This window comes from Bos grunniens, chromosome 5 (genome assembly GCF_055505025.1).
Source record: "Bos grunniens cultivar Pamir isolate PY7600 chromosome 5, Bosgru_T2T1.0, whole genome shotgun sequence".
Lineage (NCBI taxonomy): Eukaryota > Metazoa > Chordata > Mammalia > Artiodactyla > Bovidae > Bos > Bos grunniens.
The window spans coordinates 35,784,912-35,802,511 of NC_141169.1; the positions used below are offsets into that span (position 1 = coordinate 35,784,912).

The 17,600-nt window shown below is 42.2% G+C and overlaps 1 protein-coding gene across 4 annotated transcripts in view; it reads right to left on the reverse strand.

The window, feature by feature from the left end:
- Window positions 1–17,600, reverse strand: part of ANO6 (anoctamin 6) — a 235,661-nt gene that overhangs the window by 177,768 nt on the left and 40,293 nt on the right. For 2 of the 4 annotated variants that reach the window (XM_086399801.1, XM_086399804.1), the window contains exon 2: window positions 4,123–4,182. The exons of the other annotated variants lie outside the window; for them this stretch is intronic. In XM_086399801.1, the coding sequence (XP_086255927.1) occupies window positions 4,123–4,182 (60 nt within the window). The remainder of the gene's footprint in view (window positions 1–4,122; window positions 4,183–17,600) is intronic. 4 annotated transcript variants of the gene reach the window in all.

Below are 17,600 nucleotides of genomic sequence, written 5' to 3' on the forward strand. Positions count from 1 at the left end.
AATTTCTATCCCCTTAAATTTGTTGAGGCTTGTTTTGTGTCCTAATTTGTGGTCAATCCTAGAGACTGTTTCAGGCGCACTTGAAAAGAATGTGTATTCGGTATTTTTTGGATGTACTGTCCTGTATATTAAGTAAGTTAAATTGTGTCATTTGATATCTCTGTTGACTTATTAATTTTGTCTGGTTGATCTGTCCATTGATGTCAGAGCAGTATTAAAGTCTCCAACTCTAACTGTATTTCTGTCAATTTCTCCCTCTATGTCTGTTAGTATTTGTTTTACAAATTTAGGTGCTTTTATGTGCTCTGCTTAAGTCACTCAGTTGTATCCAAATCTTTGTGACCCCATGGACTATAGTCCATGAGGCTCCTCTGTCCATGGGGATTCTCCAGGCAAGAATACTGGAGTGGATTGCCATCACTCCTCCAGGAGATCTTTCCAACTCAGGGATCGAATCTACGTCTCCTGCACTACAGGCAGATTCTTTACCATCTGAGCCACCAGGGAAGCCCAAGAGTACTAGAGTGGGTAATCTATCCCTTCTCCAGGGGAACATTCCAACTCAGGAATTGAACCGGGGTCTCCTGCAATGCAGGCAGATTCTGTACCACCTGAGCTACCAGGGAAGCCCAGGTGTTTCTAAACTGGGTGTACATATGTTAATGAGTGTAAAATTCTCTTCTTGTATTAATCTTTATTGTTATGTAGGGTCTTTTTTTGGTATTTTTAAATTATTTATTTTAATTAGAGGCTAATTACTTTACAATATTGTGCTGGGTTTTGCCATACATTGAAATGACTCAGTCACAGGTATACATGTGTCCCCCCATCCCATTTTTGTCTTTCTTTATGGACTTTGTTTTGAAGCCTACTTTGTCTGATATGAGTATTGCTAACCCTATTTTCCTGCAGATTCTATTTGCATGAAATATCTTTTTCCATCCCCCAACTTTCAATCTATGCGTGTCTTTCAGCCTAAAATGAGTCCTTCATAGGTAGTATATTGTAGGTTCTTGTTTTTTTTTTTTTTTAAATCCAATATGTAACTCTATGTCTTTTGTTCAGAGCATTTCATCCAAAGACATTTGAAGTAATTCTTGATAAATATATAATTGCCATTTTAAACCTTATTTTCTAGTTGACTTTGTAATTCTTCTTGTTCATTTCTTCTGTTTGTCCTTTTGTGATTTGATGGTTTCCTCCTGAATTATTCTTGAGTTCCTTTGTTATTTATTTTTGTGAATCTACTATATAATTTTGATTTGTGGTTACCTTGGTTTTTAAGTATGGTGATCTGTAACTATAATGACTGGCTTTAGACTATTAGTCATATAAGTTCAAACACATTCTAAAAGATTTTTTTTTACTCCCTTCCCTCCACATTTTGTGATTTTGAGGTCCTATTTGATTTCTTCTTGTTTATCTTTTCTATTAATTGTAGTTATAACTACTTTCACACAAAAAAAATTCTGATTTTTCTTTTTAATCTATGTACTGGCTCAGCTAAATGATCTTCAGTCATTTTATATATTTGCCTTTCCTATTATGATTTTTCCCTTTCCTATAGATTCTTGCCTCTATTTCTATGCAGGAGATGCTGGAGACATGGGTTTGATCCCTGGGTCAGGAAGATCCCCTGGAGGAGAAAATGGCAACCAGCTCCAGTATTCTTGCCAGGAAAATACCATGGACAGAGGAGCCTGGCAGGCTACAGTCCATGGGGTTGCAAAGAATCAGACATGACTGAGGGACTGAGTACATCCATTCCTGCATAGGGTGTCCAATATTTTTGGTGCTGGGGCTATTTCTGGTATAAATGCCTGCCACATCTTTCCTCAGAGCATGCTGGGCATTATCCCCTTGATAGGGGGTGTGACTGACATTCTAGTGTCCAGTTCCTGCACTGGATATTGGGCAGTGCCTCCTCTTTGCTCCATGGCTGTCACAGCCCTCTCAGTTGTGAGGTCTGCTCCACAGCTGTTGGAGCAGAAATCCTGAGGGTCAGGTTCAATAAAGCTCCACTGCCCTTAAATATATAATTTGCCCCTAAGGAGGTGAGCGCTGAAGCAAGTGAGACGAATGTCGTCACAGTGGACTTACGTGCTTCCCATGCAGGTATCCACAATTTTGCCCAAATTAGCCCAAGGTCACATTCCGTTCTCTGGTATATTCATCCCAGACCTAGTGCTAAGCTGGTGGAGGGGCCAGAGCACTGTGGCTCCAAAAACTAAGGTGACTGAACCGTGGCCTGGGACCTACGTTGCCTCTGTGTCAGGTCTCTTCCTAGATCTGTCCACCCCAGATCTAGCTCCAAGCTTTGGTGTGAAGTGGGTGAAACACTCCTACTGAGAAGGAAACTGCGACACACTCCTGCCTGGGACTGTCCACCGAGGACATGGGATTCTGTGATGCCATCAGCCATGTCACACGCGCATGAACAAAGTCCACTGCTGTTCAAACCTGCCCCCACTCTTGGACGGCTAATAAGTTCAGATGTCAGCCCTACCCCAACCCTGTACATGCTTACAAAAGCATAAAGCACCAAAGCCGAGCCCCGCTATGAGGTAGCTATCAATAACAATGGAGCTCCACTGGTGGACCCATACCCTGCCCTACTCGCACTAACAATGGACCACACTTCAAGTCCTCCAGGCTGTCACCATGAAGCTAGACCAAGTCTTCTCCCAGGGTCCCTTCGCTGGAGTTTTAGGACTTTAGCACATACTAGCTGCCCCACCTAGCATGCATTTCAGGCTTGGAAATGCAGTGAGGTGGCAGTCCTCAGTGTCAGTGCTGGACTCACTCTGTCCTGACTGCTAGCAGGCCAGCATGTGCATGTTCCTCAAGAGCAGAGTCCCCGCCCCCCCAGCTGCCTATCAGTCCTGGCAGGTGTCCCAGCAGACAGAGGAGTTTCACAAAGCAACCTGCCTGTGCACACACTCTCTCCTTTATAGATCCCTGCCAGGGAAGCTGGTCTCATTATTTTCAGTCCTACTCAGTTCCATGGGGATCTTTCTTGAGCAGCTCTGGTCATTTAAAGAGATCTTCCCCGAGTGTCTGGCTGGTTTTTTGTGAGAATTATTCTATTTGTAGATATAATTTTTGATATGCTTATGTGAAAAGTGAGTTTTGTATCCTTCTATTCTGCCATCTTGATCTCCCCAGTAGTCTTTTAATCAGTTGAACAGACTTTAAAATACTAACCCAGAGAAGCCAAAGGATTTAATTCAGCTATGCTAGTAGATGTGGTTAATCAGTTACATACACAACATGATAAAGAAAATTAAAAAAAAATTTTTTTTAGGTAACGCTAGGTGCTCCCTTTCACTGATGCTACACACACTTGTGTGTAGGGCTTCCCTTGTAGCTCAGTCAGTAAAGAATCTGCCTGTAATACAGGAGACCCAGGTTCGATTCCTGGGTTGGGAAGATCCCCTGGAGAAGGAAATGGCAACCCACTCCAATATTCTTGCCTGGAGAATCCCACGGACAGAGGAGCCTGGTAGGTTCCCAGTCCATGGGGTTGCAAGAGTCGGACACGACTTAGCAACTACACCACCACCACCAACCACCACATACACTTGTAAGTATGTTATTTGGAAGTCCCTAGATGTTATAAACACGCTTTACCCTGAGCAACAGGTAAAGTCACAGAAATCTTGCTTTCATTACTTTTTCATCAAAATCTCCTTGATAAACTCTCCCCCTCCCAAGTCTCTCTCTTGCAAGGCAAGGGTGGGCAGTCTTTGTGTTTGAGATCCTGACCCACAGCAGAGTGGGCGGTTGGAGAGGAAACAATAACATTTGCTCTCAGAAGCTACTTTCAAAAGGAGTAGATTATTTTTAAAAACTCATGAGGGCTAACTGGCAAATAAAGAGTTAGGGAACTTCAATTCACCAAATATTATCCTCAGACTGTCAGCTCTAGAAGGACAAGGCTGCTGTCTTTGTCCTTTTGTCAACTTGCTAGCGTGTGAAGACACTACGGAGCATGCACTTCTTCATCCCATGCCAGCAAATTACCAAAAGGACAAGAAAGACATGGATCTTTCCTTCTAGAGCTGACAGTCCGAGGGGAATGGTAAGGAGGGTGCCATTAAATATAAAGGACGGACATCTTACCCAGGCTGGATGGGAGAGTGGGAGGAGCCATTAAAGGCCTCTTGGAGGCAGGAACATTACCTAAAGGATGAGGAGGCATCAATAAATAAAACAAACAAATATACCTGGGCCAGGCTAGGCAGCAGACAAACCAGTCAAAGGCATCAGACCTGAATTCCAGACATGCCTGCACAACAACCAGGATCCGACCTTGAGCAAGCCACCTGACCTTTCCAGTTTCCTTTCCCTCATCTATGATATGGAATGGTTAGATTGTGTCAGTTGACCTTAACCCTTGCAGGGCGTCAGAAATAGTCTGGGAGCTTTCTAAAAATCCTGGATCCTGGATCCCCCACAAAATGTGGTTTTGATTTTGCAACAGCTTTCCAGGTGATCCTTACCTGCAGTCCAGGCTGAGAACCACTGGGTGAGATGAGCCCTCAAGCCTGCGGTTCTCAACCCTTAGTGCACCGTCACATCCTCGCAGTGTAGCCTGCGTTCCCAGAAATTAAGCAAGACTCTCCGGGGTGGGAGCCTGGCATCAGTATTTTTGAAGGTTCCCAGGCTGATTCCCCGGTGTAGCTCAGGTTGAGAACCACTGTTCTAGGCCTTCTCGCAACTTCAGTTTCCGATATGGCCAGTGAAAGATGGAAAAGGGAAGGAAAGAAAAGCCCATTTCTCCCATAAGAATAAGACTTTTTGTGTTAAATTAAAAAAAAGAACTGAGTGTCAAAAGCTACCAATAGATTTTATACAGAGTTGTACCCCACAGTAAGGTTGATTTTGGATATGTGTATAATTCACATTGATGCATGACAGGTAGACAACGTCCATCCCAAAATGCTCTCAGTTCTAAATTCAAAATTCCATGAACTGCGTCTTTAAAATGACTCCATGGTGTGTTCTCTGCAATACTCTGAATCTGATTTGCATGGTTGACTGTAATATGAACATTACATTCCCTACCCCCAAGGTTACTTAAATCCACTTATTAGGCAATGCTGAACTAAACAAACAGTAATTAGAAACGCTCCAGACTACCTTTTAAATCTGTTGCTAAATTATATTTTGCCTGCACCAAGCTCATACACACAGCATGTCTACAAGCGTCATGAAACCAAAGTCTCAGAAATATTTACATTAATAAGAGCATAAGCTACCTCTGGGCCCTCACATGGGATTCTTCAGGGATGTAAGGGCTACTTCAGATGAAGGCTGTTCATTACTGTTATTTCCCACATCTGGGTAAATAAAGCACTGCCCACATGTGGTTAGAAATCCCAGGAGAAAATGAACTCTCTGGAGGTCTGGAAATGAAGAGCACTTCTGATAGACTGCCTCATTTCCTGAAATGAGTCAGAAATGAAAGTAATTCTTCAGAAAAGAACATCTGCATGGTGGCACAGCTTATAAAATAACACCAGATGATACCTGTGGCCAGGAGGCTGGGTCTGGGGACAGAGAGAGGGCCTAGAGAACAGGGCTGGGGCCCCTGCTCTGCACTTAATCTTGGAGCTGCTGCTGTTAGCTTGGAGGGTCTGCAAATCCAATGAGCGACTGGTCATCCTGGTCTCAGCTGTAAATCTTGATTAGCAGCAAGACTGTTCGCATTCCATTAGAAAGCTGGCCCCTGTCCAAAGGGTCGGAGCAGCCAGAAAGGATTCATGTGTCATTGCGGACACAGAAACAGCAATTCTTGCAAGAAAAATGGTTTTGCTTAACTAGAAATAGCCTATGACTGTTGAGCTGGGAGAGCCTTTCCCCCTGAGGAGGAAGGACCACTGTACAGAGATGATCCAAGGCCACCCAGAGAAGGTCCTCCCTTCACATTATGCAGGAAGAAGAGGTATTAGCGTAAGGTCAGGGACTGGAGGGTGAGAAAGACAAGCACCTTTCACAATAACAATCCCAGTAAAAACCAAGAAACAGGAAGGTGATAAACATTGGCTGTTGTCACCAAAATCGGGCGCCAGTTATTTTTATTAAGTGAACTGTTACTATTCTTTCCACAATGCGTATTTAAAAGAACCCCATTGTTTATAAAGGGGGGGGGGGGTGGGGCGTGGTGGCTGGGGAGGTTGGAAACAACCTGAGTGCCTATTAATAAATGACTAGTTAAATTAAAATCTGGTATGCACACAACAGAATATTGGATAGCCACTTAAAAGAAGGCGAATTCAGAGCATGTGACATAATATGTACTCTGGATGATACATTAGGGCCGAGAAAAAAATGCTCCTGGACTCCATATAGTAAACATGTATTGGTGTAAATGTTTTTAAAGAAGCTGCCTTAGAGTAGGAGGAGGGGGCTAGGAGGGTGTCATTCTTCCTTTTACAACCTCAATACAGTCTGAGTTATCTTTTCCTGTACCTACCACCCCAACGCTTTTAAATAACAGGCATTAACTAGGAAGGCTATTTTTGGTTTTCTCTTTGTACTAGTCTCTAAGTAATTTAAAACAAATGAATGCTATTTTAAATAGATATCATGGGCTGAACTGTGTCTCCTCAAAATTCATCTGTAGAAGCCCTAATTCCTGATACCTCAGAATGTGACTCTATTTGGAAACAGGCCTCTAAAGAGATGATGAAGTTAAAACGACATTGCTAGGGTGGGCCCTACTCCAATCTGATCGGTGTCCTTAAAAAAAGAGGAAATATGGGTACGGAAAGACCTTGGGAATGTTCACACACACAGGAAGGACCATGTGAGGACACAGTGAGAAGATGAGGTCTGCAGGTCAAGGAGAGAGGCCCCAGGAGAAACCAAATCTGTGACACCCTGACCTTGGACTTCACAGGCTACAGAACTGTGAGAAAATAAATGCTAGTGTTCAACCCTCCCAGTCTGGTATTTTGTAGGGAAGTCCTAGTACACTAACACAGTACAAGTAGACCTAATTTTATCGCACTTCATTTACTGCACTTTGCAGATTTTTTTTTTTTTTTTTTTTCAATTGAGGGTCTGGGGGAATCCTGTATTGAGCAAGTCTATTGGTACCATTTTTCCAAAACAGCATTTGGTACTTCATGTTTCTGTGTCACATTTTGCTAATTCTCACAACATTTCAAACTTTTTCACTGTTGTCATATTTGTTACAGCAATCTGGGATCAGTGATCTTTGACATTATTATTGTAATTGTTTTGGGGCGCCATGAACTGCACCCACATAAGACAACAAATGATACATACTGTGTATGTTCTGACTGCTCCATTGACCAGCTGTTCCCCATCCTGCTACTTTGCCCTGGGTCTCCTTATTCCCTGAGATACTTACCACAATATTGAAACTAGGCTAATTAATAACCCTACAAGGGCCTCTTAAGTATTCAAGTGAAAGGAAGAGTCAAGGGATGTGGCAAACTCCATTGCTGGGTTATTTTAAGAAACTGCCACAAGAAACCACCACCCTGATCAAAAGGCAACCATCAACATCAAGGCAAGACCTTCCATCAGCAAAAAGATGCTAACTTTCTGATAGTGAAAATCAGATGACTTTCTGACTTTTAGGTAATGGTTAGTATTTTTTAGCAATAAAATAGTTTTAAATGAAGTTATACACATTGTTTATAGGAAACAATGCTATTATATACTTAATAGACTACAGAATAGCGTAAAATTTTATATGCAGTGGGAAATCAAAAAATGTGTGACTTGCTTTATCACAGTATTCACTTTATTGTGATGTTTGCTTTGTTGCATTCTTTGCTTCACATGGTCTGGAACTGAGCCCACAATATCTCCCAGGAATACTTGTATATACACAAATAGATGGATGCAATTTAGACTAACGTAAAATGGAGAGGTACCCGCAAGTCTTCAGTGGTCAAAACCCCACCATGTCTGCAATGATGTAGATGGCCTCATCTGACATGTGAAGAAACTGAGGCTCACTGTGCTTCTGACCAAATCAGGGTGACCCCGTTTAGTGACTTGAGCCAGGACTAGAACAGGTTTCCCACCTCAGTCAGGACTCAGACCATCTATGTCATTTATCTTTTACGATATTTTTAACAACTCCCATAACTCAAAGGACTACCTCAAAGTTCAAGATATTTTACTAGTGTCTTTTAAAGGCTTAGCTTATATTCAACAGGCTTTCTTCTTGCGCCGATAACTAATGAAGAAGAAGGTGTAACCATAATACTATTAATCAATTAAAAAAATAAAAGATGTGGTATCTGGGTTTCTAAAAAAAAAAGTCCAGAGAAACAGCCATATGACATATTTAGGCGCCCATCTAATTTTTTATACTTTAATACATGTGGTCTCAGGTCACAATGCAATATATTTTATTAAAAGTATGATATTCCAAGACTAAAATTTATGAAATTTTATATATTTTTATAGATTAATCAATCCTTTCTTTAAAAACTAGAGTTTAGTAATCAAAGATAAGCTGAAACAGACTTTACTTATAGATTCCATAACCCAGAAGTAGGCTGAGATTCAGGCACATGAAAAGAAGACCAAAACTTGAAGGCAGATATCTGGTACAATCAGTGGAGGTCTCATTCAGAGGAAGGCAGACTCACTGTTGCTTTGACTGGTTAGGGAAAGTTTCACCAAGGGCAAGAGTTGGAAACCAATTTGGGATTAGACATGTAGAGGCTAAGGAGAGGTAACGTGTCCAGGTCTGCCTGGGCACTGAGTATAAAATTTTGAACCAAGAACTGTGTACCTAAGATCCTAACAGAGTGCTTGGCACACAGGGGTTTGCCTGCGTGGGGGCAGTGGGGAAAAGACACAGTATCTCACCCCGGGGTCTGTGAGGCAGGTCCTGTAAGGAGGTTGTGGGATATAAAGGAAAAGAAGTTGGGGCCAACCTGTAGACTGATTATCTCACCCCGGGGTCTGTGAGGCAGGTCCTGTAAGGAGGTTGTGGGATATAAAGGAAAAGAAGTTGGGGCCAACCTGTAGACTGATTAAAGTCTGGGGAGGCTTTAAAGGTGTTTCTAAAAGAGAATATTAAAGAACACAGATGGGACCAGCACTGACGTACAGACTGGACCAGAGGTGGTAGGGAAATGACAGGAATCAATCAATCAATGGGTTACTCAAAGGAGATAATCAGGTGACCTCCTGGGAACCGTCTCAGCTTCCTAATCTATAAAATGGGCATCACACTACCCTATCTCCATACCTATGCCTGTGAACACTAAAGTGGGCACAACACATGGCCTGACAGTAAGCACTTAAGAAAATGCAATTGCTGTTATCATCATGAGTATTCCATGCTAGAAGCTAGACAAAGAAATGAGTGAGAGAAAAGCACCATGTGCAGAAGCAGGGTATGTCTCCTTGGATTCTCAAGTCCCTTAAACAGAGGATGGATATGGCTATTTTGGAAGTGCAGTGTACAGTATTCATTCCTCATTTCTCAAGAACTTAATATATCAAATACAGGAGACCTAACACAGGAAAATCAGATGTCTGAAATGATCTTTAAAAGTCAAGATACTCCAAAATCAATTTTTAAGTTGGTTTTGTATAAAAGTAATTATACAGGTTAAGGCTAATCAGTTTTCAAACACTAAATTAACAGTTCAGTTCAGTACAGTCGCTAAGTCGTGTCCAATTCTTCACGACCGCATGGACTGCAGCAAACCAGGCCTCTCTGTCCATCACCAACTCCCGGAGTCCGCCCAAACTCATATCCATTGAGTTGGTGATGCCATCCAGCCATCTCATCCTCTGTCGTCCCCTTCTCCTCCTGCCCAACATCTTTCGCAACATCAGGATCTTTTCAAATGAGTCAGCTCTTCGCATCAGGCGGCCGAAGTATTGGAGTTTCAGCTTCAACATCAGTCCTACCAATGAACACCCAGGACTGATTTCCTTTATGATGGACTGGTTGGATCTCCTTGCAGTCCAAAGGACTCTCAAGAGTCTTTTCCAACACCACAGTTCAAAAGCTTCAATTCTTCTGCACTCAGCTTTCTTTATAGTACAACTCTCACATCCATACATGACCACTGGAAAAACCATAGCTTTGACTAGACAGACCTTTGTCAGCAAAGTAATGTCTCTGCTTTTGAATATGCTGTCTAGTTTTGTCATAGCTTTTCTTCCAAGGAGCAAGCATTTTTTAATTTCATGGCTGCAATCACCATCTGCAGTGATTTTGGAGCCCAAAAAAATAAAGTCAGCCACTGTTTCCACTGTTTCCCCACCTATTTGCCATGAAGTGATGGGACCAGATGCCATGATCTTAGTTTTCTGAATGTTGAGCTATAAGCCAACTTTTTCACTCCCCTCTTTCACTTTCATCAAGAGGCTCTTTAGTTCTTCTTCACTTTCTGCAATAAGGGTGGTGTCATCTGCATATCTGAGATTATAGATATTTCTCCCGGCAATCTTGATTCCAGCTTGTGCTTCATCCATTCCAGCATTTCTCATGATGTACTCTGCATATAAGTTAAATAAGCAGGGTGACAATATAAAGCCTTGACGTACTCCTTTTCCTATTTGGAACCAGTCTGTTGTTCCATGTCCAGTTCTAACTGTTGCTTCCTGACCTGCATACAGGTTTCTCAGAGGCAGGTCAGGTGGTCTGGTATTCCCATCTCTTGAAGAATTTTCCACAGTTTCTTGTGATCCACACAGTCAAAGGCTTTAGCATAGTCAATAAAGCAGAAATAGATGTTTTTCTGGAACTCTCTTGCTTTTTCCATGATCCAGTGGATATGGCAATTTGATCTCTGGTTCCTCTGCCTTTTCTAAAACCAGCTTGAACATCTGGAAGTTCACAGTTCACATATTGTTGAAGCCTGGCTTGGAGAATTTTGATCATTACTTTACTAGCATGTGAGATGACTGCAATTGTACGGCAGTTTGAGCATTCTTTGGCATTGCCTTTCTTTGGGATTGGAATGAAAAATTAACAGACTTAGCTATAAATCCAGAATAAATATTTTCATAATGAAAATGCCAATGCCTTTTTAATTAAGGATGGAAGAGACAACATAAAAGACTTCAGATAAATGAAGAATTGTTCTTTTCTATCATAAATTAAAAGACCTGATAACTAAATTATTTTGAGATACTGATTACCAGAAATTGTTTAGAATCTAAACTACAGAATTTTCCAACTGCATAATAATTTTCACCTCATAGTGGGGCTGACAGCCTCAGACCAAACTTGGTGCTCTGGCTTTTTAAGATCGTTTTCTGGACCACAGCTCTATAGTCCATGGGGTAGCAAAGAGTCAGACATGACTGAGCGACCTTCACTTTCACAGCTCTATATTTTGAGTCAATAGATAGATGAAATTCTACTGAAGATAGTAGCATTTAGTCCAGCACAACACAATGTTAACTTTTTTTTTTTTTGGTCAAGTTGACCTTAGAGGGAAGAGTTATTACACATAAAAAAATATACCCACATTTACATAAATATGGTTCGCTGGTGCCTTAGACAATGGTAAAGAATCGGCCTGCAATGCAGGAGACCCAGGTTCTATCCCTGGGTTGGGAAGATCCCCTGAAGAAGGGCATGGTAATCCAAAGAAGTATTTTTGTCTGCAGAATTTCAGGGACAGAGGAGTCTGGTGAGCTACAGCCATAGGGTTGGAAAAGAGTTGGACACAATTTAGCAACTAAATAACAACATATATATTCAATACTAAAAATGAGTAAAATCTTGGAAGAAAACAGCAGAGAACAAAATCAGGAATTTAGGAGTGGGAAGAAGAAAGGGTTCTTGTAAACAGAAAAACAAAGGCTTAGACAACATGGTCAGGTAATGGGGCGACCACCAGATAAATCAAGAGAACGAGTTGAATTTCTCTTCTTTGTCCACCCAACTGATCTCCTTTAGAATGTATAACTTCTCTAAGCCCTTGACTCTTCATCTGTGTCTGAACAGGGCAATACTGCACCATATCCAAAAGTCTCTTGTAGCTTGGATAACAGACCGGAAGTTTTCTGTCCAGATGATAAACAGATGCTTTTTTTTTAATAGGCTATTTTTATTGCACAGTGGGTTTCAAGTGTACTTGTCTAGAGTTTCACAGAAGAGAGCCAAGCTTGTCAGCATATACACAGAGCACAGCCGTGAAGCCTGATCCAAACCAAAGCCTCTGAAATGAGTACAAACAGCCAGACAGTCCAAATGTTCCCTGTGCGATGTCTACTTCAGCCATGATCCCTCTGCCTCTGCACTCCCAGGCTCTTCCCAGTGAGATAACACTCTTCACTCAACCCCAATGCTTCACACAATCCTGCCGAGTGCAACAAGACATACATTCATTAAAAAGCTGGTAGAGTTCACCAGGTGCAATAGGCAATGAAAATGTTAGGTCACCATTCTCTACCTTGAGAATGGCACAGTGATTGACAACAACCAGAGATCTAACAGAACACGCTTATGACCCTGTCACAAGCAGTAGTCCAGTAGTTCTCCTCTTCAAAATCTTCGTAAGATAATCTGAAATGTGAACAAATATTTATACCTACACTTATCTCACAGTATTACTCATAACAGTAAAATAATCTGCCATACCTTAGAGATACAATAATCAAGGGATGATTGTGTAAATGGTACCTCAACTTACCACTGAAAGAGGAGAGTGAAAAAGTTGGCTTAAAGCTCAACATTCAGAAAACTAAGATCATGGCATCTGGTCCCATCACTTCATGGCAAATAGATGGAGAAACAGTGGAAACAGTCGCTGACTTTATTTTTGGGGGCTCCAAAATCTGCAGATGGTGACTGCAGCCATGAAATTAAAAGACACTTGCTCCTTGGAAGGAAAGCTATGACCAACCTAGATAGCATATTAAAAAGCAGAGACATTACTTTGTCAACAAAGGTTCATCTAGTCAAGGCTATAGTTTTTCCAGTAGTTATGTATGGATGTGAGAGTTGAACTATAAAGAAAGCTGAGCACCGAAGAATTGATGCTTTTGAACTGTGGTGTTGGAGAAGACTCTTGAGAGTCCCTTGGACAGCAAGGAGATCAAACCAGTCCATCCTAAAAGAAATCAGTCCTAAGTATTCATTGGAAGGACTAATATTGAAGCTGAAACTCCAATACTTCAGCCACCTGATGCGAAGAGCTGACTCATTTGAAAAGATCCTGATGCTGGGAAAGACTGAAGGCGGGACGATAAGGGAATAACAGAGGATGAGATGGTTGGTAGCATCACCAACTCAATAGGCATGAGTTTCAGTAAACTCCGGGAGTTGGTGATGGACAGGGAGGCCTTGCATGCTGTAGTCCATGGGGTCACAAAGAGTTGGATATGACTGAGCGACTGATCTGAACTGAACCTCAACTTGTAAACTCTCCTCCACAGCCCCATGCTTAATCTCTACAATAATCAAACTGCTGGCTGGTAGACAACCTCTTCAGTAGACTTAAGATCCAGGAGGCAAAAATTGTTTTGTTCACAGCTTCACCCATAAAGTCTACCTCACAGTGAGCACAGTAACTATTTGTGACATGTTTGCTAGCAAAGGTTTCTACATCAATTCTGCCTTGTGGAGTATCTTGCAGCTATTAAATGTGTTTAGGGAAGCATTTTTTAATATAAGTAATGCTGATGATGAAAAGATCCTAAAACACAAGAGCAGTGAATGTATATAATGCCACTGAATCATACATCTGAAATTGGGTATGTGTGCTCAGTCAAGTCTTGTCCGACTCTTTGAGACTCCATGGACTGTAGCCCACCAGGCTCCTTTGTTCATCGGATTTTCCAGGCAAGAATACTGGAGTGGGTAGCCATTCCCTTCTCCAAGGGATCTTCCCGACCCAGAGATCGAACCTGCATCTCCTCCATTGGTAGGCGGGTTCTTTATGAGCTACCTGGGAAGCCTGAAATTGGATAAAAAGGTTAATTTTATGTACTGTATACTTTGCCACAGTGAAAAATAAATATTAGGAAATGCTTATGAGGCAATTTAAGTGAAAGACAGGATACTGTGTGTCTAAACTCTATATAAAATTATGTGTTTTAAAAAAACTGGAGAGAAGTACATTAAGGTGCTCATGTTTGGTTTATCTTTGAGCAGTAACATTATGGGTGATTTTTGTTTTATTTACAATTTTCTGTTTTTTTTTTTTTTCCCCCCCAAAATATCTACAATGGTCCACTTACAGTTGCCCCCTGGTCTCTGCAGGTGACTAGTTCCAGAATCCCCTGAAGTTACCCAAATCTAGGATTCCCAAGTCCCTCATATAAAATGGTGAAGTATTTGCATATAACTTCCACATATCCTCCTATATGCTTTAAGTCATCTCTAGACTACTTTGCTTTGCCAACAAAGGTCCATCTAGTCAAGGCTATGGTTTTTCCAGTGGTCATGTATGGATGTGAGAGTTGGACTGTGAAGAAAGCTGAGCGCCGAAGAATTGCTGCTTTTGAACTGTGGTGCTGGGGAAGACTCTTGAGAGTCCCTTGGACTGCAAGGAGATCCAAACAGTCCATTCTAAAGGAGATCAGCCCTGGGTGTTCTTTGGAAGGAATGATGCTGAAGCTGAAACTCCAGTACTTTGGCCACCTCATGTGAAGAGTTGACTCATTGGAAAAGACTCTGATGCTGGGAGGGGTTGGGGGCACAAGGAGAAGGGGACGACAGAGGATGAGATGGCTGGATGGCATCACCAACTCGATGGACATGAGTTTGAGTGACCTCCGGGAGATGGTGATGGACAGGAAGGCCTGGCGTGCTGCGATTCATGGGGTCACAAAGAGTCAGACACGACTGAGTGACTGAACTGAACTGAAGACTACTTATAATACTTAATGCAGTGTGCTGCTAAGCTGCTACTGCTGCTAAGTCGCTTTAGTTGTGTCCAACTCTGTGCGACCCCATGGACTGCAGCCTACCAGGTTCCTCTGTCCATGGGATTTTCCAGGCAAAGTGTACTGGAGTGGGTTGCCATTGCCTTCTCCTAATGCAGTGTAGATACTAAGTAAACAGTTGTTGGCTTGTGGCAAATTCAAGTTCTGCTTTCTGGAACTTTCTGGAAATGTTTTTTGGAATATTTTTGATCCATGGTTGATTGAATTTGTGGATGCAGAGCCTGTGGATATAGAGGGCTGACTGTATAACACTCACAATCAGAAAAATATGTGATATGGCAGCTGTTGGGGATAGGAAGGTTTGGATATCAACAGGTTTCGTCTGGATGGGAATCATTCACCTTGCTATGATCCTTGATGTGCTTGTATGCTGCATACCATCTGTGCTTGCCTACACTGTGAAGACAACCCAAAAGGCATGCAAACAGGATTAAAATTTTTAACTTTATTATACTGAAATGTCTTTTTCTTCTTGCTATGCTAGAAAGCACGTATTACAAATTTTCTTCTCCCTAAGTATATTTTGTCCTGGCTGAGAAATAGCAACAGATGATTGTTTTTGGACATTCAAGTGCCAAACTGGATCAAATGCACGGATGTTTTCAGAGGTGACATCTTTCTGGACCTGGGATGGGCCAGTCTGGAACGCCTCATAGAGAATGAGGCCTCAGTAAACATGAGATTCATCACATTTACAGATAAATTAGAAGCAAGGCCTCTGGAGTTGCACTAACTCAGGACTGAAGTTAACATATAACAAAGACCTAGGACTGCCACCTGTGATTGTCATCTTGAGTGTTCCTGGCCTCAAATAAATAGCAATAATAATACCTGCCCCTTGAGTATTAAATGGGATGATATCAACAAATCCAAGACATAGGAAAACCCAGAGCAGAGCCTGCGGTCAGTAGGTGCTCAATCTGTATCACTGGTTTTCTTCTATTTCCTTCTTTAGATAAGTGTCTAATCTGGGAAAGCAACAGTATAAATGAAATAATCAACTGTCTATAACTCATCGAGTTAACATGACTGGAGAACAGGAAGATAGTTTCAACAATCTTTTAGTTTATCCCATTAATTCAGAAGCCCTCATGATATAGTTCAAAACAATTTTCTATTCTCTGTTCCTTAGTAATATGTGCTAAGTCGCTTCAATTGTGTCCAACTCTGTGCGACTCTATGGACTATAGCCTGCCAGGTTCCTCTGCCCATGGAATTTTCTAGGCAAGAATATTGGAATGGGCTGCCATTTTCTACTCCAGAGGATCTTCCCAACCCAGGCATCAAACCCACATCTCTTGTATTGGCCATCGGGGCGGCGGGTGGGGAGCAGGCAGGGTGGGGGGAGCGGGCGGGGTGGGGTCCTTACCACTAGTGCCACCTGGGAAGCCTTCTTTAGTGATAGGAAAATATTAATCACTATACTCTGTGTACTTCATACACCTGAGATCATGAAGCCACCCTTCAATTCCTTCTTCAATGTTCCCATCTTAAAATCTTTGATTGCTTTAAACACGCTGTGGCTCCTCGGGGCCTTTGTGAATTCTCCCCACACTATAAGGAATCCTCTGAATTCTTTCACACAAGGCAGTCACCTGTTCTATGCATACCAGTGTTGCCCTTGGAAAACACAACTAATCATTATGTTTCTGAAGGTCACTTGACTTGGGGTAACTGATGGGGGCGTGTGGGTACTCCCGAGACAGATCCAAGTGTGACCAAGAGTGCCCTCCACGTCTGCTTCCATTGTAACCTTTGTCCCTTCCTTTGCTTCATCATTATCAACAGTGTTCAGCAAGCTGATAGCTTCTGAGATTGTATCAGATTCAACAATGCATCAAATCTCTTCCTTCAAGAGCAGTCTTATCTATGCAGAAGATCTGCTCTCTTTCTTATCGTCTCTTTTTCTTCAGTGCCTCACAGGGCAAAGGAGGAAAGGAACCAAGCAAAGATAATGGAGATCTTCAGTTGTTCAGGTTTTCCTTTGTGCAGGCTAAACTCTGAACCCTACTACCCTCAGGCTAGAAAGCTCAAGTGCATTCTCTCAATAAACACGTCCTGGGCCTAGCACTAAAACCTGGGCATTCAAAAAGAAGCTAGTCTTGACTTGTGGAAGAAAAGAGTATTACCAAGTTCACCACAGTGCGACATGTTCTACAACAGAGGTATGCCCAGGGTGTTACTATAGCTGAAAGGAGCAGGAGAGGAGGACACTGGGCCTGCCCGGACGGGCTTCTAGGAGTCAGGCAATTCACACACCTCTTTACTGGCTGCTGAGCAATGAAGGAGCTGACCCTACAGTGTCTCTGGGGGGTTAATGATGTTGCAGTCTGTTAATGCAGTCTGTTTAACACCACTGTCACTGAATTGCTTTGGTTACTGCATATACATGCACATTCTCCTCACATATTCACCTCTTTATTTTCAGAATAAAACATATGGTGCTTCCATTCCCTTCTGAGGCTTTCAACCTCATCGTGCTTCCTGCCCTGGAGAGTTGCTTTGACTATCAGGAAAAGAACACTGTAATGACTTAGATGGAGCAAACAAAGAGGGAAGAATGGCCTGCTTGCTGAAAGGAACTAGAAAAGCAGGTGCGGAGCCACTACCAGAAGTGCCCATGGTGACCAGGCCCTTGGTGGTCCCAGCTGGTGAGTGACTGCCCTGTGGGTGCCCACATGCAT